At 38.7% G+C, this 24,552-nt stretch overlaps 1 protein-coding gene across 1 annotated transcript; it reads left to right on the forward strand.

Annotated features, from left to right (window-relative positions):
- Positions 1-2,266: 2,266 nt before the first annotated feature.
- Positions 2,267-23,129, forward strand: LOC124094173 (spermatogenesis-associated protein 22). The gene is made up of 7 exons (XM_058580021.1): positions 2,267-2,321; positions 9,807-9,935; positions 12,989-13,049; positions 13,171-13,266; positions 16,573-16,912; positions 19,762-19,888; positions 22,999-23,129. Exons 1-7 carry the CDS (start codon positions 2,267-2,269, stop codon positions 23,109-23,111), a joined length of 921 nt encoding a protein of 306 aa, XP_058436004.1. The 3' UTR covers positions 23,112-23,129.
- Positions 23,130-24,552: the final 1,423 nt, after the last annotated feature.

Here is a 24,552-nt window from a genome sequence, read left to right on the forward strand (position 1 = left end):
GGTGAGCGCCCCTCACCCAGCAGGGCCCCTGAGGCCCTGATTGTGGAGGGGAGCCACCCTGGCCCTCCTGGGACCAGGCTTCCCTAGTTCCTAGGGTTGAGCGCCCCTCCCTTTGGCAGGGCTGGGTCTGGCCTGCTGGATATGGTGAGCGCCCCAGGCTGCAGCCTCCAGTCCCCAGGACTCTCTGGGCCCTGCTGGTGAGCGCTCCTTGCCCGAGGGTCCTTGGTGTGCCCGGGCCTCTGGGGCGAGCCCCCCAGGCGCGCCAGGGATCGGTGAGCTCTGGGGCCCTCGGGTGATCGCCCCTCGCCCGATGGTCCCCAGTGTCCTCTGTGTCCTGAGGCTGAGCGCCCGTGGCTCAGACCCCTCTGGGTCCTATGGGTGAGCACCCCTCACCCAGCAGTGCCCAGTGGGTCTCCTCTGGGGCCCGTGGGTGGCGCCCCTCCCTCGCCAGTGGTCAGTATGCCCTGGGCCCTGTGGGGGAGCGCCCCTCGTCTGCCAGGGCCCAGTCTCCTCTGAGCCCAAATGCCACCTGGTGACTGGGGAGTGAACTGTGTGGGTGGGGCCTTTCCCTCCTGGCCTGGGACACCCTCTTGGCCTGAGGGCTGAAGGGTCCCTGTGGAAGAGGCCACGCGGAAATGGAGAGTTCCTCCTGGGACACCCTCCTTGGCCTGAGGGCTGAAGGGTCCCTGTGGAAGAGGACACCAGGAAAGTGGAGAGTTCCTCCTGGGACACCCTCTTGTCCTGAGGGCTGAAGGGTCCCTGTGGAAGAGGCCACCTGGGAAGTGGAGAGTTCCTCCTGGGACACCCTCCTGGCCTGAGGGCTGAGGGGTCCCTGTGGAAGAGGCCACCCGGAAATGGAGAGTTCCTCCTGGGACACCCTCTTTGGCCAGAGGGCTGAAGGGTCCCTGTGGAAGAGGCCACCTGGAAAGTGGAGAGTTCCTCCTGGGACACCCTCTTTGGCATGAGGGGTGAAGGGTCCCTGTGGAAGAGGCCACCCGGAAATGGAGAGTTCCTTCTGGGACACCCTATTTGGCCTGAGGGATGAAGGGTCCCTGTGGAAGAGGCCACCCGGAAAGTGGAGAGTTCTTCCTGGGACACCCTCCTGGCATGAGGGCTGAAGGGTCCCTGTGGATGTGGCCACGCGGAAAATGGAGAGTTCCATCTGGGACACCCTTTTGGCCTGAAGGCTGAAGGGTCCTTGTGGAAGGGGCCACCTGGGAAGTGTAGAGTTCCTCCTGGGACACCGTCTTTTGCCTGAGGGCTGAAGGGTCCCTGTGGAAGAGGCCACCCGGAAATGGAGAGTTCCTCCTGGGACACCCTCTTTGGCCAGAGGACTGAAGAGTCCCTGTGGAACAGGACACCCGGAAAGTGCAGAGTTCCTCCTGGGACACCCTCTTTGGCCTGAGGGCTGAAGGGTCCCTGTGGACGAGTCCACCAGGAAAGTGGAGAGTTCCTCCTGGGACACCTTCTTTGCCTGAGGGCTGAAGGGTCCCTGTGGAAGAGGCCACCCAGAAATGGAGAGTTCCTCCTGGGACACCCTCTTTGGCCTGAGGGCTGAAGGGTCCTTGTGGAAGAGGCCACCCGGAAAGTGGAGAGTTCCTCCTGGGACACCCTCTTGGCCTGAGGGCTGAAGGGTCCCTGTGGAAGAGGCCACCTGGGAAGTGGAGCGTTCCTCCTGGGACATCCTCTTGGCCTGAGAACTGAAGAGTCCCTGTGGAAGAGGCCACTCGGTAATGGAGAGTACCTCTTGGGACACCCTCTTTGGCCTGAGGGCTGAAGGGTCCCTGTGGAAGAGGCCACCCGGAAAGTGGAGAGTTCCTCCTGGGACACCCTCTTTGGCCTGAGGGCTGAAGGGTCCCTGTGGAAGAGGCCACCTGGGAAGTGGAGAGTTCCTCCTGGCAAACACCTCCCTTGGCCTTTGGTGCGTCCCTGCAGGCAGGCTTGTGCAGAAAACCTGCAACCTCAAGACCACTGTCAGGGGATGTCAACTGCAAGGGCACCCAGGACCCGGATGCATCCAGCCTGACATGGCATTTTCTGTCCTTTTGGACCATTGGGCTGTGCTCCCTTGCATGAGCGCAAGGTGCCCAGGTCCCCTGGATGCGGCGGCCAATTTCCAAGGCTTGTCAGGATCTCCTGGGACGCACCACCGGGGGCTCGATGGGCCCCAGGGAAGAACCCTGTGGGACCCTTGGATCTGGAGCAATGCCCACCTTGGCAGGACGGTGGAGGGGGGAGATTTGGCAGGGAACATCTGTCCACCGTCATGGAGGACCCTGCTGAGCCCTGTGGAAGGCGACCACTGTCCCACCCTGGCCCAGGTAAGTGAGACTTGTGGCCAAGGGACCTCCGCAAAAGGTGCCCCCGGTGTTCTGAGCCCTCTGGGTGAGCGCCCCTCTCCCAGGGTCGCTCATTCTCCAGGGTTCCTGGGGGTGGAACACCCTCGGCCCCCAGCGCTCAGGCTGCTGTGGTCCTGGGGGTGAGCGCCCCTCACCCAGCAGGGCCCCTGAGGCCCTGAGTGTGGAGGGGAGCCACCCTGGCCCTCCTGGGACCAGGCTTCCCTAGTTCCTAGGGTTGAGCGCCCCTCCCTTTGGCAGGGCTGGGTCTGGCCTGCTGGATATGGTGAGCGCCCCAGGTGGCAGCCTCCAGTCCCCAGGACTCTCTGGGCCCTGCTGGTGAGCGCTCCTTGCCCGAGGGTCCTTGGTGTGCCCGGGCCTCTGGGGCGAGCCCCCCAGGCGCGCCAGGGACCGGTGAGCTCTGGGGCCCTCGGGTGATCGCCCCTCGCCCGATGGTCCCCAGTGTCCTCTGTGTCCTGAGGCTGAGCGCCCGTGGCTCAGACCCCTCTGGGTCCTATGGGTGAGCACCCCTCGCCCAGCAGTGCCCAGTGGGTATCCTCTGGGGCCCGTGGGTGGCGCCCCTCCCTCGCCAGTGGTCAGTATGCCCTGGGCCCTGTGGGGGAGCGCCCCTCGTCTGCCAGGGCCCAGTCTCCTCTGAGCCCAAATGCCACCTGGTGACTGGGGAGTGAACTGTGTGGGTGGGGCCTTTCCCTCCTGGCCTGGGACACCCTCTTGGCCTGAGGGCTGAAGGGTCCCTGTGGAAGAGGCCACCCGGAAATGGAGAGTTCCTCCTGGGACACCCTCCTTGGCCTGAGGGCTGAAGGGTCCCTGTGGAAGAGGACACCAGGAAAGTGGAGAGTTCCTCCTGGGACACCCTCTTGTCCTGAGGGCTGAAGGGTCCCTGTGGAAGAGGCCACCTGGGAAGTGGAGAGTTCCTCCTGGGACACCCTCCTGGCCTGAGGGCTGAAGGGTCCCTGTGGAAGAGGCCACCCTTAAAGTGGAGAGTTCCTCCTGGGACACCCTCTTTGGCCTGAGGGCTAAAGGTTCCCTGTGGAAGAGGCCACCCAGGAAGTGGAGAGTTCCTCCTGGGACACCCTCTTGGCCTGAGGCCTGAAGGGTCCCTGTGGAAGAGGCCACCCGGAAATGGAGAGTTCCTCCTGGGACACCCTCTTTGGCCTGAGGGCTGAAGGGTCCCTGTGGAAGAGGCCACCGTGAAAGTGGAGAGTTCCTCCTGGGACACCCTCTTGGCCTGAGGGCTGAAGGGTCCCAGTTTAAGAGGCCACCCGGAAAGTGGACAGTTCCTCCTGGGACACCCTCCTGGCCTGAGGTCTGAAGGGTCCCTGTGGAAGAGGCCACCTGGGAAGTGGAGAGTTCCTCCTGGGACACCCTTTTGGCCTGAGGGCTGAAGGGTCCCTGTGGAAGAGGCCACCCGGAAAGTGGAGAGTTCCTCCTGGGACACCCTCTTTGGCCTGAGGGCTGAAGGGTCCCTGTGGAAGAGGCCACCCGGAAGTGGAGAGTTCCTCCTGGGACACCCTCTTTCGCCTGAGGGCTGAAGGGTCCCTGTGGAAGAGGCCACCTGGAAATGGAGAGTTCCTCCTGGGACACCCTGTTTGGCCTGAGGGCTGAAGGGTCTCTGTGGAAGAGGCCACCAGGAAATGGAGAGTTCCTCCTGGGACACCGTCTTTGGCCTGAGGGCTGAAGCGTCCCTGTGGAAGAGGCCACCCTGAAAGTGGAGAGTTCCTCCTCGGACACCCTCTTGGCCTGAGGGAATGGAATTGCTAGATTATATGGTAAATCTACATTTTGCTTTTTGAGGAACTGCCAAACTGTTTCCCAAAGTGGTTGTCCCATTTTATAGTCATACCAACAATGCTAGGGTTGAAATTTCTCCTTATTCTTGATGAGACTTATCTGTTTTATTCTAGCCATTCTAATGAGTATGAAGTGGTATTTTCCATAATGACTAGCAGTGTTAAGCATCCTTTCATGTGCTTATTGGCTACACACACACACACACACATACACACACACAAAAAAACACACACATTCAAATCCTATTCAAATCCTTTCCTCAGTTTTCAAAAGGCTGTATTTTTTTATATTTTTATTTTTTAGTTTTTTAGGTGGACACAATATCTTTATTTTTATGTGGCACTGAGGATTTAACCCAGTGCCTCATTCATGCTAGATGAGCTCTCTACCACTGAGCCACAACCCCAGCCCCACAATAGGTTGTAATTTTAATGTAAGTTTTTTTTTAATTCATTCTGGATACTAGACCATTATTAGATATATGATTGGCAAACATTCTGTTTTTATTTTGGCTTCATTTTCACTTCCTTGATAGTCCCCCTCTTTTTTGGGGGGGGCACTCCATCACTGAGCCACATCCCCAGCCATATTTTTGTATTTTGTTTAGAGACAGGGTTTCACTGAATTGCTTAGTGCTCGCCATTGCTGAGGCTGGCTTTGAACTTGTAATCCTCCTGTTTCAGCCTCCAGAGCCACTTGAAACACACAAAAAAATTATTTTTGGTCAGGTTAGTGGTAAGAAAACTTTTCCACTTCCAACTGGGGTTTATTTGAATTTTCCACATCCAACTAGGGTACATTATGAATCTGCAAATTAATTGAGAGAATGTTTTCTATTGTGCTTTTGATGCCAATGAGACTGGGCTGTCTAACTTCATAGCAGCTAAATTTGCAGGAAGCTCTCTGGGAGATGTTGTGGTGTGAACTGATAAATACAACCAATAAGAGGGTAAATTATAAGTTATAGGTTAGTAAAAAATATAGATTATAGGTATAAGATTTTGATAAGTGAGATAAGACAATTATAAAGCAAAAACTGTTATAGATAGGCCTAAGACTCCATTTTGCTGCCTTCTGTAAAAATTGTTAGAAGAGCTGTTTCTGAGAAACTGAAATTAAAGCTGTTTTCTTATAAAAATTGTCTTTCTGTACTTTGTACCCTACAAATTGTACCCTACTCAGGATGCAGCGGTGGTCGGTAGTCATGGTGAGCTACATCCTGGGTGTGAATGCCCTTGTAGGTCTGCATGACTTTGCAATAGATTCTCACTCCTCCGACACCGCCTAAATTCAGGATGCAACTGTCTAGCACCTGATGAACCCAGGACTGTGGGCAACTGAACTGCAAAGCTAATGCTTTTTTTTTTTTTTTTAGCTTCTGGCTTGCTTGCTGACTGGAAAATTCCAGTCCTGCCTAGAGCCCACAGGTTCCACTTATTAATTTCTATGATTGGCTAACTCACATGGCGATAAGCAAGTCACTACTAAGTTGTGGTTTTGTCCTTATATTCTCTTTGGATGGACCAGGAAGCTGCTATCCTCCCACAGAGCTTGAGTCTCCAAGGTGGGTGACAGTCCCTGGCCAGGTAAATAAAGCTCTCTTTTGATTTGAAATTTGGACTTAAAAGTGCTGAGGCGTCTCCCCATAACATGAGAGTTAATGGTAATTGTATTTTCTGGTGACTGTTCTTTGGTCAGATAAAGGCATTTCATATATGATTTCCTTCTGCATTGTCTTTAGCTCAAATACTTTTATTTTAAAATAATCTTTATACCAACTCTAGGAGTTTTATCAGGTCTACATAAGTTTAACTTTTCTCCTCCCCCTTCTCCTTTTCTTTCTCTTCTTCTTTGGTTGGCATGCTTTGGGTTGATGTGTAAGAAACCATTACTTAATCCAAGTTCACAAAGATTTTTATCCATGCTTTCTTATAAAAATTTCCTAGTTTTAGTGCATACATTAAGTTATTCCATTTATTTTGAGTTGATTTTTGCAAATGGTGTGAAGTAGGGGTCCAGCTTCATGCTTTTGCAAATGGGTACCTTGTACCAATACCATTTGTTGTAAAGGTGACTTCCATAATGAATTATTTTAGCACCACTGTTGAAAACCAATCAACCATTTGTGTTTTATTTCTAGACCCCTAATTCTAATCCTGGGTCCATAAGTCTATGAGATGACCAGGGGTGCAGGAAAGAGGGAGCCATAATTTTCAGACGCAACTGAGGCAGAAGATGACTGGATTGAACATCTGTCTCTGCCTCTCCAGTGACCCCAACAGCCTCCTTCCCTGTCTGGGCAAAGGGCCACATAGGTAGGCAGGGCCATTCCCCCTTACAGGGTGAGAACTCAGAGAGAAGCGTTTCAACATTGCCCTTCCCGCTCGCTGTTCTCAGAGGCAGGAACGTCAGATGCCCCAGCACCAATGCGCTTGTGGCGCGCGCACCTGCTCAGCCAAGTGCGCCTGCGTAGGTTTCGCTTGCGCCTGCGCATAACCCACTTTCTGTGCTTTTTTTTTTTTTCCTGAGGCGTGAAGGTTGGCTCTCGCAGACTGGGGTCTTTCGTCGACGGTTGACCGAGGCGGGGAAACTTGAGGGTTCAAGTTGTGTGTAATATTGTAGTGGGGGCGGTCAAGAAGGGGAAACCCTTGCGTTGGCTCTAGTTATAAACCGCTGCAGGTCCCCTGGGTGGGGCAGGAACCTCGCCGCCTCTCCCGGCAAGGAGAGGCCCAAACTTGCCCTTCTGGCTTCTACCTGAGGCAACGGTCTTTGGGGACGGAAGCGTACCACACAGCCGCTTCACTAAGCCACTCAGGTCCAACTGGAAGTAGGAATTGTGTGATCCAGGGGAGGATTTCTCACTTTAAAAATCAGTTTATTTTGATCGCGACACTTGAAGATGTAATGGCCCTTGTAGGCGCCCTTTTGTGTTTAGGATATAATTTGTATTGAGAAAAAGTGGCATGACTTCTGTTTTGGTTCCTAGAATAGAAGAACCCAGAGTATTTTCAGAAGGGTCTATTATATCTAGTTTCAAGTCAAGATAGAGAAACAAAGCAGAGGCAGTCCCTCACCTCATGTTTCCCAAGTTTTATTTTTACAATGATATTTGGAAGTTAATATTTACCTAAGTCCGATTTGCATCATTCCTTACTGGTGTTTATGTCTCTATGTATTATTGGGTAGGGAATTTGGAGCCGAAATGATCTTAATTTTAAGTTTGTATCTTTGCTTTTCACTCATGCAGTGGGCAAGTAGTTATTGAATTTGATTGAAATATATTAGGAGGCTATACTTGGAACAATCACAAAAGCAAATACGTTGCAAAAGAAAAAAAAATTACAGGAAAAAACCCCTTTACTTCGTTTGTTGACATTGCAAAAACTGAGTGGAAATTTATCTTTATTTATTTATTTGAATATTATTAAGTGAGGATTTAGTCTTTGATAGTCTCAAACTAATAGCCAAAGCATAGTGTCATGAAGTGCAACACAGACTATGGTCTCCTATGGCTAGTTCTGTACTTTATATTTCCTACCTGTGAGTTTGCCAATGCAGTAATCCATTTATCTGATTCAGAATTATGGTATGTCCTTAATTCTGAAGTAAATTGTATAGACAATATGAAAATATGCACATATTAGGAAGCAAGGTTATAATTATTTTGAACAGAGCTGGAAACATAAGTTTTGTTGCAAATACTTATTCAGAAGCAAAGGACTCCCTAAAATGTTTACATTATCAGATTTCAATGTAGCTTTCAAAGATAATTTTCATAATTAATATGCTGGGAATTTATTTTTGTTACAATATGAGTTACAGTGTTCTTTCTTTGAAGGTTTGGTCAAACATTCATTTTGTGAATGTAGAATGCAAAAGAAGATTATAGACTGATATAGAAAAAAATGAAGAGAAACTTAAATGAAAATTCAACTCGAAGTACAGCAGGTATTGAAAACTTCATTTTTGAAGCTTCTTTATTTTGTATATGCCATTTAAAGCTTGTGTAGTTTGTAGGTGAAACATTTTGGAAGGAACTTTAAGAAAGATGAAACATTGAGTCTTGCTTCTTTTTAGGTCCAAAGAGGTAAAGTAAAACTTACTCAACTAAAAGTATTTAGTGACAGAGGTGGGAGTAAAATAAAAACGTAGATTCACTCTGATTCTTCTGCAGATCCTATGTGCTTGAGTTGTTCTTTGCTTTTAAGATAAAAACAACTATATAGATCTATTTTTAGTTATATTTGTGACTGACTTGTTAAAAATATTTCCAGAAATACATATGTTTTCTAAGAGCTATTATTTCTATTTTCCTAACTTATTAGGTAATATAAGGACAGGACAAAAATGGTGAGAACCAGGTCAAAGAATCAATATGATGCACAATGAAGATAATAATAACTATTATTTATGGTGAACATTTTTAGACATTTAATTATTCATATTAATTTATTTAATTCCTCCACCAACCCTTTAAAAATAGATTATTATTATTGTCCCTGTTTTTCCTATAAGAAACCAAGACACAAAATGGTTAAACAAGAAATCTATTAAATGGTAGAACCAGGATGTAAACCTAAGAATGTGACTCTAGGGCTCATATCTTAATCATTATGTTATTCTCCATCTCAGTTTGTGTCATATTGGCACAAAGAGTTGAAGGAAATTGCCCATGTTTATACTTTGAAGTTGTAATCCAAATATATAATTATTACCTAGGTAGTCTCACTGAAGAGCTCACATAATTTAGTATTCCATTAGAAAGTTTTAGAGTCAGTATTCTGTAGTGTAGTGATCGCAGATAGCTAGATGATGGTCTAGTGGCCAGAGATCTGAACTAAGATTTAGGAAGCTTGGGTCCTATCTGGGTTCTTCCAGATAGTTTCTTGGAAGTGATAGGCAAACTTTTTGGACTTCTTTTCCTCTGAGTTTCCTTATAAGATTTAAAATCTATATATTGTGACTTGTGGCCTGACTTGAGATCCTATTTCTGCTACCTTAGTAAGTAGAGTTAGTTTTTTTTTCTTTTTTGTTTGGATTTGATAGTATCTCTCTCTAAGGCATTCTCAAAATTACATATAAAAATATCATTACAGACACTGGGGGTGCAGACTTTGGGTTCCAGACCAAATATGTTGAAATAAAATTTTATAAGAAAGGGTTTATGGTCTTAGTACTTGAGGTTAAGCAGAATTCTAGTTTAAATCTAAGTCAAACTAAACTGGAGAACCATACCCTAAAAGATGTGCTGGTATTATCCAAAGAGTGATTGGGGTTTTGAAAAACATGGTTCAGTGACCTCTGTTGTACACCATGGATTTTCTACAGTTGATAGGGTAATAGGTAAGCATATGAGAGAAATAAGGAAAACAGAAAGTGGAATGAGAGAAGAAATGGGAATAATTTCCAAACAGGAGGAGTTAAAGCAATGTTAAGATAGTACAAAAAAGTACTTTTTAGAGAGATAAATGAAGCTATTTAGGATTTCAAAAAGAATGTAAAAACCAATTCAAGGGCATAGAAATATGCCTATATTAAGTATATTAACATATGGAAGTAGACATTAAAATTGTGCATTATAAGTATTCTATAAGTAGATCTGATTATGTAGTAATTTATTTTCTGTTATGTACTAATTTATTGGTATATTCAATGTAGGCTGTTTGCCTGTACCATTGTTCAATCAAAAGAAGAGGAATAGACAGCCATTAACATCTAATCCACTTAAAAATGATCCAGGTATCAGTACTGCTTCTGACAGTTATGATTTCCCTCCAATACCAACAGGTAAGAAAAGGAGTAAGGTGAAATATTTCAGGAAACAAGAACTGGGATTGTAGAAAATTGCACGTTTTCTTTATAATGAGAGTAGAAAGATTTTTTTCTTCTTTTACTATCCAAATACAGAAATATCTTGGCTTTTCTTTATCATTCTGATACAGGAGTGTGAGTGTCTCTCTACAAGGGTTGCTTAGCATTTAAATGGAGTATCTTAGATTTGTTTTAATGAAGTAGTAAACTACATTGCAACATTTTTTCCTTTTTCAAACAGATATAGATTTTTGTGATCTGTACATTTGGTAATAAAGAATGGAGAAACTCAAGTTGCCTCAGGAACAGGGATAAGTATGCATGGAACACAGGAAAAAATTAGATTTTAGGAAGGGTAGAAGCCCAGGAATTTTTGGTGCTTGGTTCTGATTTCTTTTGTTTTTGCCTTTCTTAATTGCTGGTTCTTTACTTTCTGCTATGGTGTGAAAATTCATATATTGAAACTTAATCAACAATGTGATAGTAGTATTAAAGGATGGGGGTCTGTAGAAAGTGATTAAGTCATGAAGGTTTTGCCCTCATGCATGGGATTCGGGACACACACTGTGCATGTTTCTGAAGGAGCTTTTTACTTCTTCTATCATGTAAGAGGTGCCATCTGTCAGATACCTAATCTATTGGTGTTTGATATGGGATGTCCCAACCTCCATAACTGTTCAAAAGTAAGCTTCTATTATTTCTAAAATACCCAGTAAAGGTATTTTGTTTTAGCAACCTAAATGGACTAAGGCACTCCTATCCAGTTTGTTTATAGTTTCAACTAGCACATGAACCATGAACTAAGTTGCCATTGCTAGGAGTTTACATAATCTTTTAGTTCTAGCTTTTAGAGGTAATTGATTGACTGTCTTCTGTATCTCTTAATTAAGTCCTGGAGGCAGGGAAGGGAGGCTTTGGTTCATTTTATCATTTAAGCAAGACCACTAAAATCCTGGCTTAGCTTCTAAACCAGTTAGCTGTGGTGGTGAGTGCTGGGAGATATGTTTGCCAACTTTGTACTTCCCTCTGGATGAAGGCTTGGAAAGGCAGACATTTTAAGGTATATTTGGTGCAAGATGGCTGTATACATTTAAACTTGATAGATACTAAAAATTATTAATAGAATATTATGCAACTAGAATTTTTAAAGATCTTTATATACTTGTGTGAGTATATATACATGTGTATATATATATATATATACTTGTATTGCATATATAATATATATATACTATATACTTGTATATGTAACATACAAGTATATATGTTATATATATTATATACATAAGTATATGTGTTATATATTACAAGTATATATAATACTATATATAATACAATATATCATAAATAATATATAATATATATTGTACAGAATATATATTATATATACTAATATTATGTATAAAATACATATTATATTACTAGAATTATACTATATTCAGTGTGTATATATGTATTATATGTTATATATAATATAATGTATTATATGTATAATTGTATTGTTAATTTATTATTTTCCCATAGACCTTAATGTAGCTCTAAAATGATTTTTTCTTTCATGTTAGAGGAATTCGAGGTATAAAGTTTCTATTATTCCCATTTTTATGTATAGAAAATTAGAAATTCACATGGTTAGACACAAGTCAGCATTTATCTAGTCATCCTCTATCATTTAAAAAAATTTCTACTATTCCTCTAAAGACTAGGAATGGAACCACCATTTCTTAGTATTTTTCCTTAAGAATTACAGTTACCATACTGTAGTGAGACATGTATAATCATGTTTATAGCAGCACAATTCACAATAGTCAAATTATGGAACCCACCTAGGTGTTCATCAGTGGATGAATGGATTAAGAAAATGTAATATATATATGCATGTATATATGCATGCAGTGAAGTTTTATTCATCCACAAAATAAAAATGAAGTTATGCCATTTGTAGGGAAATGGATGGAACTTCAGAACATTATGTTAAGCCAAATAAATCCAACCCAATTCAGTATGTTAAGGGTCATCTGTCTTTTCTCATGTGGAAGCTAGAGAGAAAAAAGGAAAATAATGTGTGGAATATGTGTATGTAGTGGGGGTGGAATCTCATGAAAATTAAAGGGAAATCAGTAGAGAAGAGGAAAGGGACCATGGAGGAGGAGGAAGAGTGGGAAAGGGGAAGTATTGGGGATTGATAGTAGCCAAATTATGTTGTTACATTGTATGTATTTATGAATATGTAACAATAAACCTCACCATTATGTACAACTATAATGTACCAATAAAAATATGGAAAAAATAAAAAAAGTTCACCACCACTTAAATTTTTTTCTAAGTAGCATGAATGTTGACCTTGAAAACTAATAAGTATGAACTACTTCATAAGGAAATGTTCATTTTACTGAATTCTGAACTCTTCAAGCTCTGACTGAGATTACTATTTGTCATAGAAAGATCTTACACTGGATAAGGAAAAGTACTACATCAGTGTTTTCCAAATTTTTGTCTTGCCTCAAGAGTTGGGCTGAGATATAACCAATCTGTAAAAAAAAGAAATAGAAACTAGAGTATAATAGAAAAGATCAGTGTGTGACATACATAATAAGGATAATATTTGATGGCGAAATTTTGTTATGTTCTCTTATCCTCTTTTTGTTTGCCTCTGTTCATCTCTCTTAACACACATTATGTATGTGTCTGTTATGGATTATGATGATGTATTTCTTGCTGTGGGGTGGAATAAAAATTGGGATAGACTGCATTTATGTTATAGAGTATAAGAAACAATATTAGAATTTTTATGCTACAAAGTATAAGATTCTATATTAGAATTTATTATTTTTGCTTACAGTACAAGGGGGAGGAAAGATATCTATGAAAATCAATAAGGAAGGCTATTGGCAAATTCAACAATAAAGTGCTATTGAAAAGGATTCCTTTCTCTTAAAGTTTTTACATTTCCCAAGTTAAATAATAAATATGAATTAGTTATTTTGAACAATGTTACCTATTTTACTTTTGTTTGTGTTCTTATTGAGATTGGGCCTGGGAGGCTATGAATCAAGAGTGGGCTCCTTTAACAAAAACAATGAACACAAGGTATGTGGAGAAAAATAAAAGCTAATAAATGTGTGTCTGATGCCATTTTTCTGTGTGTGTTTTACATTTATTGATTTGAAAACAAATTATTTACATTTAACAAGACATATTTCCTTGAAAGCCAAATACCACCTTCAGTTTCTCATCCCCTGAGAAGTCAAGATTCTATTCCTAAATCAATTCAGTCAAATACTGCAAGAAGCCAAAGTGGTTGGAGGTGAGTCTACTTAAAATTTGTCTTCTATTCTTTTTGTCTTTTCTCTCTCCTCCTCTTTCCCCCCTCCTTTAACTTTTCCTAATTTTTTAGATAGAATTGCATTTAGGAGATTTCTATGTTAGTAACTATGGACATTCTCATTGTACTTTTAAATCATCTCTAGATTATATACAAAACTAATATAATATTAATTCTGTGTAAATAGTTGTCATACTATATTGTTTAAGAAATAATGACAAGGAAAAAGTCTGTATTTGTTCAGTACAGATGTTATTTTTTCCAAATATTTTTGAGCTGTGGTTGGTTGAATCTGTAGATGTGGAGATCTATGAGTACGGACGGCTGACTGTTCTCTGTTTTTCTATACATATTTACCTTTGCCAGTGAGTTTCATATATGTAATCTTATATTGCTTTTTAGCATCTTTCTGTTTCAACTTGAAGAACTCTAGTATTTCTTGTAATATATAACCTGTTGAGATCTTTCAGTTCCTTGGCAATTGCTGGTAATGTAACCTAAGCTTAATAAATGCTTGTGAACCAGATGTTTCCACATTTACAGGCATTTGGTGAAGGGAGAAGAGAATTTTACTTTCTTTCTCTTAAAACTAGCATGTTGTCTTTTATTTTGTATCAGTGTGCTTCTCTACTCCAGTAGCTTCCATTCTCTTTAATGATTTTGGCTTTGAACCTAAGTTCTAACTTCTCTAAGGTTTCTAGTCTCACTTCTCCAATAATTATGTCCAGCAATTTGCAGAATTTTCATAATTTTTAAATATGTTACACATATTCTCTTAGAGAATGTTAGAACAGTATGTATTATAAAATTTACAGTATAAATTTTAGAAAATGTTAAAATAATACACATGAATTTTTGGTTGATTTTTCATGATGTTTTATGGTAGTTTAAGGAGCTTTTATTTTCTGCTACTCTGAATTGTGAGTGATTGAGTATAGTTCAGTAGGTTATTCAAAGTGTAGGAGGTTTATTTAGAATAGCAATCATCAAAAACACAAATAATAAATGTTGGCAAGGATATGGTGAAAAAGGAACTCTGTTGGTGGGATTGTAAATTAGTACAATCACCATGGAAATCAGTATGGAGTTTCCTCGAAAGACTGGGAATGAAACTACTATATGGACTGGGGTTTTGGCTCAGCGGTAGAGCACTCGCCTGGCAAGTGTGGGGCCCTGGGTTTGATCCTCAGCACCATATAAAAAATAAATAAATAAAATAGAGGTATTGTGTACAACTACAACAAAAAATAAATATTAAAAAAAGAAACTACCATGTTACCCAACTCTACCTTTCCTCAGTATTTATCGAAAAAACTAGAGTCAGCATACTGTAGTGATACATGCATACACATGTTCATAGCAGTGTAATTCACAATAGCCAAGTTATGGGAACTAGCTTAGGTATCTGTCACCAGAAGAATGGAAAAAGAAAATGTGGGATTTGTACACACTGGAGTTTTACTCAGCCATAAAGAAGAATGAAATTATATCATTTACAGGAAATGGATGGAACTTGGGAGCATTATGTTAATCAAAATAAATCATGCTCAGAAAGTCAAAGGGTCATGTTTTCTCTCATGTGTAAACTAGAGAGAAAAAAGGAAAAGAAAAACAAAAGGTAGAAGGAGCTCATGAAATTAAAAAGGAGATCAGTAGAGTAGAGAAAGGGGATCAGGGGGAGGGAGGAGGGAGGAAAATAGAGATACTGGGGAATTAAATTATGTTATGTGCATGTATAATATGCCACAAAGTATATCCCATTAGGGTCATCCACTATATTCTGATGATACATCTGGGGCTACAGGCCCTGGGTAGTGGGTGGCCAGTCCTACTTTCACATCCATATGGACTCAGCAACAGCTTGCTGTTGGGGATTTTGTTGACTATCTGGACCTATATTTTCTTCAACAAGAATGATTCAGGGGAGATGCTGCTACTTCCCTGCTTAGAAGCCCCTGCAACTTGGACTTTATGGTCTGGTTGGGGTGTTGAGGACATGGCTGAGTTGGATTGACTTCTGAGACACCATCTCTGTGTGGGCCCACTGCAAAGGTGAAAGGACTGTAGTTCTCTCAGGGATAGTTTCCAAGCTAGTAATATCTTAATGAGTAAAAATGTTGCTAATGTTAGATGTACTATTAAATAGTTGTGAAGCTAAAAGAAATCTTTCTAGACTATAAATAATAAAAATAATTTGAATAGCCATGAGAGAGGAAAGACAAAATTGTATTTCTGTACTCTCTACTGAAATAAAGTAACAAAATTGTTGTCATAGGAAAAGGAGGTGATCATTGTTGGAAAAAAGTCTTGAGTGTCAGGCAGTTAATAAATAATAATCCTAGTCATATTTTTCTTGGATATTATAATGTTTATGGTATAACTTAAATTTTTTAATTGTGATTTTTTTTATTCCATCTTGTTCATATTTAATTTTGCACTTAATTTATTTAACTGTACTTTCCAAATTATTCAAGCTTCGGGTTCTAGAAAACCTAGATTTTTTTATATTACTAGAAAATCTAGACCTTCTTTTGGATTATTTTCTTAAACAAGAGATGGGTTGTATTGATTGTCTTCTTGTAATAATACTGGTGATATTTCCAGGAAAATTATTCAGAATTAAGAACTTGTGACTTGCACTAGCTTTTTCCTTTGGAACTTTAATGTTTAGAAAACACCCTTCTGATTTTAGCCTCATTAACAACATGTTCTGATCAACTGCTACAACTCCATTTAGATTAATGTAGTTAGTAAATACTATAACAGATTGATTAGTATGGCTTTTTAGATACACAGTAAAAGCACAAAATATCTAATTAGAGCTGTCTACCCTGTGTATATTCATTTTGCTTGTGATTTAAAATCATTGATAAACCATGGCTTAACTTTAAAAATTTACTTTGTAGTAATTTAAAAATAAATGTATAAAGAATTAATAAGCAAAATCTTTCCACTTGGAGACAACCACTGTCACTTAAAGGCTGGCATAGTTTAAAAATATATGGTGTAGGTTTCTCTTGGTTCTAAACTTGTTAGTAACTTGATATATGACTTTGGGTACACTATTTCCTCACTAAGACTCTTTGTCCTCATCGGGAAAGAGAGGTAATTTATTGTAGAGTTGTCGCAGTGATGTGTTTGGAATTTCAAACTAGTTAGTTACAAAGTAGTTTGTAAACTAGGAATTGCCATATAAATAAAATTTTTATGATTGCCTTTAAAAAAGTATAAAGAAATAAATGTTTTTCCTTTTCCCCTTCTTTTTCTTTTTTCCTATTATATCTACAGAGATGACAACAAAAATACCAGCTTGAAAACTTGGGATAAAAATGACTTTAGACCTCAATGTAAAACAACAAAACTAGTGACAAATGATGGAAAAAATTCTTTTCCAGTGAATTTGGGAACTCAGATACCACAGAAACAATTAAGGGTATCTGAAACTCCTGATTTATCTTATCACAGAGAAACTGAGGTTCTCAGACAAATGTGTTCATCAAAAGTTTCTGGCTCCACAGTAAAAGGCCCAGATAAAAACAGTGCATTACAGACATTTAAGCCCAATTTTCAACAAAATCAATTTAAGAAAAAAATGTTGGATGATATTCCAGAAGAAAACACTCTGAAGGTAAACATTTAAATATTAAAGAATGAATGAATGACTTATTTTTATTTTTAAAATGTGAAGTAAATAGCTATTTAGAAAGTTATAGATGTAAGAATATTTGAAATCAATCCCCTAGTATATGTTACTTGATTAGCATAAATATCCAGTTCCATTGGAGGGATGAATATTAGTTTGTAAAATATTTTCTTAGCAGGTAACTGCTCTTTTTCATAAATGCTTCAGAGTTTCCTAGTGGATTCGGTGTTTCACTGCTTACTGATTATTAGCATAACAATTTATTCTTTGCTTTCAGAAATTATCCAACTCTGTTTATCATTCTTACATATTTTTCCCCAACAGAGAACAAAAACATTTTTCTGTAAAGGGCCAAATAATAAGTATTTTTGGCTTCATGGGCCACACTATCTCTGTTGCAATTACACAACGATGTTACTCAACTCTGGCACAGCCATAGACAGTATTTAAATGAATGGGCATGTCAGTGTTCCAGTATAAGTGTAAAGAAACATCAAAGATTAGATTTGGAGTACAGGCCATTGTTTGCTGATTTTTGTTTTATCATCTGGACCTATTCTACTTTACCAACCTCAGTATTTCACATTCCGCTAATTCTTCAATGTGCTAGTCATTCCAAACTCTGCACAGTTCTCCAAACAAACATGGCATGCATTCTAATTAATCCCTGCTTTGGTTTGTATTTTCTATATCTGTACCTCAGCTTCATATTCTCTTTATGCACAGTATTCTACTTATTTTTATAAATGTCTTCTATATAGTATGTGTGCTGGTTATTCTTCCCTTTCTCACTCCCCTGGCCCATTGGATTCTTTATCTCTTCTTCTCTGTACCTTAGAAGGCTGAATCATCTACATAGTACCTCATCCTGGGATTCTTTTACCTGCTGGCTTTTGCTAAAGATCGCCCAATGGGAGTCATTGGGAGGACATCAAAGGGTGGGTGGAGAGGTTGTGTTTTCCCATTTTTCTCCCTACTTAAATGTTGTACTGATGGAAGTGGCTGTGTCCCTACATGACATAGTCTTTTCAGGAGTCTAGCTTTCATGGATTGGATAATTTTATTTCTTTCCTTGTTCTTTCAGCCTGGGAGTGGTAATAATTTCATACTATTGTTAGTCTTTGGGTGCTTAAGTTTGTTTTAGTCCATATATCTGTAAAAACAGTCTTTTCAGTAAGCCATCAGGGTAAATTCTGCTTTTCGAAAGAAAAGAGACTCTCTGGAAACCAGTATAGCATGAGACCAATATAGCATGTTTTATAGTGATTCTCAACTTTATGATTCCTTGTACATAAATGATATGACATAGTCAACTTAGTAACAGTGACATTAATCTTCAACTGTAGTTTTATTAGAATTGTTGTTAGGAGGAAGAAAAGGGGCAAAGTAATTGTATTTTTTTAAAAAGAGTCCCATCAGGTGTTCTTACAAAACTCATCCTGACAAAATTGTCCCCACCCCACCTGAGCTGGGAAGATGAGGTCCAGGAAGAAGCAGTCCATGGAGAGAGGTGCTGTCTGCTAGGAGATAGAACTCAGGAGGAGATGCAGCCATATGCAAGCTTTTGGAAGATAGTTTATTGGAATTAGGGTAATTCATGGCTTTGTATTTGCCAAATTCACATGAAAAGAACATTATGGAGAGAATTGTGGCCAGTGTTTTATCTCAGAAATAACTAGTGCCTTTTTTTCATAATTTCTCTAGTCCCTGAGAAACTATGAGGGCTCAGCTGGTCTGTTAATCTATAGGACATTTTTATGACAATTAAAATATCACTCTAAGGAGGGTCTTTTGTTCCACTGTCAGGTTTTATTAGGCTAGTATAAGCTAATAAAACATAATAAAATTATACAGCTCATATTACATTTAAAACATAGATTTGTAACACTTAAGGCTATACCCAGAAAATATACTGGACTTTGGTGTCAACCAAACAAAATTAATCACACAGATCCTTAATATGTGATTATAATTTTTCCCTAAGTGTAAGTTTCTTTGTTTGAACCACTTAACAAGTTTCATCCTCCACAACATGATGAAAATTTTAACAGCAACTAAAATTCATTTTATATTCTTTTGTCAGACACTTGCAATGGTTGAATATAAATAAATCTAACTCCTTTCAAAAAAAATTGTCCCCACCCTTAAAAATTAGTATCTTACATTGTATTCTTAGTTTGATCTGTAAAAATGCTAAACACATTTCTACCTTAGGGTCTTTACACTTGCTATTCTCTCTGCCCCACTTCACCATCCACTAAAAATAATAATCTCTCTCTTTGTCCTTTTATCTTGTTTTTTAAAAATACATAGAATATATCAATTCTTAATGTTCTGTTATGTATTTATCTATTGTATGAATCCCCTTTTAGATTATAAAATATGTGAAGGCTGATATCTTGTTAGTTTTGTTCATTATTGCTTCCTTAAAAGCTATGTTTGGCACACGGTAGGTGCCCAGTTAACACTTTTGAAGTGAATCAGTGAATGTGTCTGATTCACCTCCTTGTGTGGAGCACATTGGAGAAAGTGTTTTACTCACAGGTCTATCACAGGATGTGGCACATGATGCTTATTGAATGAATTAACAAATGAATGAGTGGATGAGTGCTGTATAAATGATTCTCTTCTTGATTGCCTCTGAGTGCATCCTGGTTTATCCTTCTATAATATACTAATGATGGTTTTAATTTGGGGAAGTAATTGTATTGAAACTTTTAGTAGTTCTTTTTACATATTTACTTATAAAGACCTAGAATCTTTACATAGAAGGTAAAAGTATATGAAGAGAAATAGAAAGATTTTTCTAATGTTATGTTTTTATTTTTCAAAAGGAAGCCTCATGTCGGTTACAGTTTAAGGAAAAAAATAATTCTCTAAGAATTATTTCTGCAGTTATTGAAAGCATGAAGTATTGGTGTGAACATGCACAGAAAACTGTACTTCTTTTTGAGGTGTTGGGTAAGTATAATACTTTAAAAATATGTCAGGTCATACTATCTGGACAAGTTTTTAATATTGATAGGAATATCTAAGGGATCTTGAAGAAAAAAATTTTGTGAAAGGAAAATATGTTTTATTAGAATTTTTTAAGTTCTTGGTTGGGTGTGTCATTGATTTGTATGAGTTAAGTATTTGTGGCAGTATTCTTCTGATTTATAGTGTTATAATTGAAAAGACATTTGCATGTAATCTATCCTCTTGAGTTATATGAGGAAATTGGGCAAATAATTAAAATAGACTTGATTAAAATTATGAAGCTAGTTAGCAGCAGAAATTAGTCTAGAATCAAAAACAGCATACTAATGGAGCACAGCCACATCAGTGTTTATAGCAGCACAATTCACAATAGCTAAACTGTGGAACCAACCTAGATGCCCCTCAGTAGATGAGTATATAAAGAAAATGTGATATATATATATATATATATATATATATATATATATATACATACATACATACATATACACACACACACACACACAATGGAACATTACTGAGCAACAAAAGAGAATAAAATCATGGCATTTGCAGATAAATGGATGGCCTTGGAGAATATAATGCTAAGTGAAGTTAGCCAATCCAAAAAACCAAATGCTGAATGTTTTCTCTGATATAAGGAGGCTGATTCATAGTGGGGTTGGGGGGGCATGGGAGGATTTGACGAACCCTAGATAGGGCAAAGAGGTGGAAGGATAAGGGAGGGGTCATGGGAGTAAAAAAGATGGTGGAATGAGATGGATATCATTATCCTAAATACATGTATGAAGACACGAATGGTGTGAATATACTTTATTTACAACTAGAGATATGAGAAATTGTGTTGTATATGTGTAATATGAATTGTAATGCTTCTGCTATCATATATAACAAATTAGAATAAAAACAAATTTTAAAAAAAGAATCTAGAATCTGAATCTCCTTATTCTAAATCTAGCATTTGAAGCAAAGCTCATCCAAATATAAATTAAATCATATTTGAAATACTCTGAAAGAACATTAAGAATACTGATAAGAATAACCACCCTATAACTAATCTGTTTTCTAAATTAGCATTTAAAAGTAGGTGAGTTTTGTAGAATGTTTCTGGAACTTGATCTTACCTAGAATGAAGAGATAAACAAGTAAGATTTGAGATTCAAAACATATTTATTTCCATTATTTAAATTTAATAATAGTATTTATTTAAATTACAAAATAATCCAAACATATGGAAATGTACAGAGAATATAATAAATATCCATATGACCATGTCATAGGTATATTTGATGCCCCTGTATATTTGCCTCTCTAGAGAGAGCTACTGTAGTATCTTTTATGCCCATGATTTTTATCATTTTATAGTATACATTTGATTCCATAAGCTTATATTTTTGGTTTATGTATTATAGAAATACAAAGCTTGCATTTTCAGCCAGTATACTTTTTGAGATTTAGATATGGTGTTTCTTCATTGTTTTAACTTCTATCTTGGGTAGTTCTTTCCCTCTGAAATAAAAGTCTTATTTCTGCTGCTCCCTGAAGTATATTCAAAGAATTGCAGTTTTCATAATAGTAATGACAATTGCAGATTTAATAATATCTATGGTAGACAGACTGTTGGCACCTCAGATGTCTGTGTCCGAATTCCCAAAGCCTACGAATATTACCTTATGTGGTTGAGGGGCTTGGATGATATGGTTAAATTAAGGATCTCAAAGTGGGAAGATTATCTTGGAAATCTTGGTGGGCCTGACATAGTTACAAGGGAAGCAGGAAGGTCAGAGTCAGGGAAAGATTGGAATATATTATCCTGCCAGCTTTGAGTTAGAGGAAAGAGTCATAATTCAAAGAATGCAGTGTCTAGAAGCTTTCAAAAGGAACACGACCTTGCCTGACCTGTTTTAGATTTACACCACATTGTCACATTTTTAGATGAATTTCTTTTGGTTGCTCTTTCCCAGAAATAAACTAATGGACTTTTGGGTATCATTATTTCTGAATGGTAACATACCCATCACTGAAACCCTGATCTGTGTATCTGGGGAATGGAATATGCTTTGGCTTAAGTCACAGGTCACCCCTGGATCTGTGGGTGAGAACAAAGCTCACCCACATCTAAAAATAGAATATATGTGGTTTCCAATAGAGGTTTCCTAAAGGAAAATCTGGATCTTATTAGGATAAATGTAAGTGAACCTCAAAATATCAAATGCCTACTACTAGTACTTAGTAGATGTTTACTGAAGGAATAAACAATGTAATTTGATAAAAATTTCTGAAGATAAGCATGGATTAGTATTTGTATTTTACAGGTACAGAAATAGCTTTGTAAAGAGGTTGAACAGTTTGCTCAAGGGGAAGGAAATGGGGAGATATAGGTAAAAGGGTACAGATTTTCAGTGTTGTAGGGTAAACTTAGAGATCTAATTAATGTATTCATGGAGGACTATAGTTAATATATTGTATGTTGAAAAATTGAAGAGAATAGATCTTAGGTGCTCTTTCCACATGAAAAAAGGTAACTATGGAAGGTGATGGATATGTTAATTTGCTTATCTGTACTAATTATTTCACATTTTCAGTACCGTATATGTATGTATCTTGTTATATACCCTAAATAATACATTAAAAATAAATTTAAAAACCAATTTCTTGAAGTTACAAAATATTAGTAAGTTGAAGAACTGGGACTGGAATGCATGACTTCTGATTATAATTCAGTGTTTTTACATTAAGCTGTCATGCTTATTATAATAATGTACTTATTATTATAATACAGTAGACTGGTCTGGGGATTTAACCACTATAGAGAACATGGTCTATGGAAAAAGTTTCAGATGGCCCACCATTGCCAATTGTACGAACTTGATATATAATCTGTTTCTAAATAAGAAAGGGCTCAAATATTTTCTTTTCCATAAAATTGTTTCAGAAATATCATTCCTTTTAAAAATGTCTTCTTTATTACTATAAATAGAACTATAAATAGGTTGATGTGGAAGTTATTTAAGCATAACTTTTTGTTACATTTTATTTTATTTATTTGCGTTTCTAATGTTGATTTTCCCCCTTATTTCAATGTGGTTTAGCTGTACTCGATTCGGCTGTTACATCTGGCCCATATTATTCAAAGAATTTTCTTATGAGAGATGGGAAAAATACTCTGCCTTGTGTATTTTATGAAATCGTGAGTATTTTTTAAAGCATTCTTTGCAAAGACCATGCCAACAAAACAAAAAATGCAGGCTGTGATTTCAGTGTATTAGAAATTCAATTTGTTTAGTACTTGAAACATTTTGTTTGCTTGTAGTTCAGATATTAAAGTTATTTACTTAATCTGGAGAGCTTCCTATGTGTCAAGCACTGCATTGGGTGCAAAAGATATAATGTGAAATACAGTGATAAATGGCTCCTTCTCTTAAGGAATTTCTGATTTCAAATAGAAAGACAAATACATAAATGTTATAATGTTATATGATAGAGGTATAAGAAGGGTGCTACAGATGTAGATAAGAAGAGTGGGCCAGATCAGAGAAGGATGTTCAAAGAGATCATCACCTGTATTATCTTAGATATTTAAGAACCAATAAGAGCCAAATAAGCCCAAGTGTTGGTAGGGCAATAGGTGGGGAAGATTCATTTTAAGGTGAGGGGGCAACATATGGCAAGACATGAAGCTAAGAGAAAGTCTGACTTGTTCAGGGAGCTGCAAGTAATATATAATTACTACAATGAGAAATTAGAAAGTGAAGGGGTTGGAGGTATGGGATTCTGAAGTTAAAGCAGGAGTGGCTTGGGATATAAGCAAAGGCTAGGTAACAAAGGCTAGAGATCCCAAAGGAGGCCGGAGACCTTTTAAGACCTACATGTTTTATGAAAGGTATTGATTTTAATTCTGAAATTGGCCTCAATTCTGAAATCACACTTGGATTCCAATGTTTAGTATACTTCAGTATTTACCAGCCTTATGACATAAGTAAGCTGCTCAAACTATTTGAGCTTCAGGTTTTTAAATATCTGCAAATGGGGAGATGAATTCCTGCTTTGAAAAGTTGTTGTGGAGATGAAACGATAAAACAAATGCACAGTGCCTGACACACAGTAGGTGATCAAGAAATAGTAATTGTCATGTTAATTATTTTAATATCTTGGATGTTTATTTTTTCCAGTGTAAGTATTTTTTAAAACCGTTATTGAACTATAACATATACAGAAAAGTACACTATTTCTAACTGTATAGTGATATGAAGCATCAAAGTGAACACTTCCCAAGTTAAGAAGTCAAATGTTGTTGTCATCTCTGAAGCCCCATTGAACTTCTTCCCATAAATTGTATCATATGGTATATCTTTTGAAAAATGTGTGGTATCACTCAACACAATGTAGGATTCATCTATGTTATTGCATGCAGCTATAGTTCATTCATTTATGTTGCTACATATTTGGTTATGCAAATATTCCACAATTTGGAATTTTATTTTATTGTTGATGGACATTTGGGCTAGTTAAAGAGTTTTTTTGCCGTTATGAATAATAAGCATAATGAATATGAACTTTTTTGTATATATTTCTTGTGCATATGCATGCATTTCTGTTTGGTGTATCTGTAGAAGTAAAATTGCCACGTTATAGAGCTAATATAG

Source organism: Marmota monax, unplaced genomic scaffold (assembly GCF_021218885.2).
Source record: "Marmota monax isolate L192 unplaced genomic scaffold, Marmota_monax_Labrador192_F-V1.1 WCK01_AAM20220418_F8-fsc00935, whole genome shotgun sequence".
NCBI classification, from domain to species: Eukaryota; Metazoa; Chordata; class Mammalia; order Rodentia; family Sciuridae; genus Marmota; species Marmota monax.

Bases quoted from the DNA above. Each gene is read 5' to 3' on its own strand.
- LOC124094173 (XM_058580021.1), top strand. From the start codon at position 2,267: ATGGAGGACCCTGCTGAGCCCTGTGGAAGGCGACCACTGTCCCACCCT. The intron at 13,050-13,170 runs GTATGTGGAGAA...TTTCCTTGAAAG, and splicing joins ACAAAAACAATGAACACAAG to CCAAATACCACCTTCAGTTT. The intron at 13,267-16,572 runs GTGAGTCTACTT...TTATATCTACAG, and splicing joins AGAAGCCAAAGTGGTTGGAG to AGATGACAACAAAAATACCA.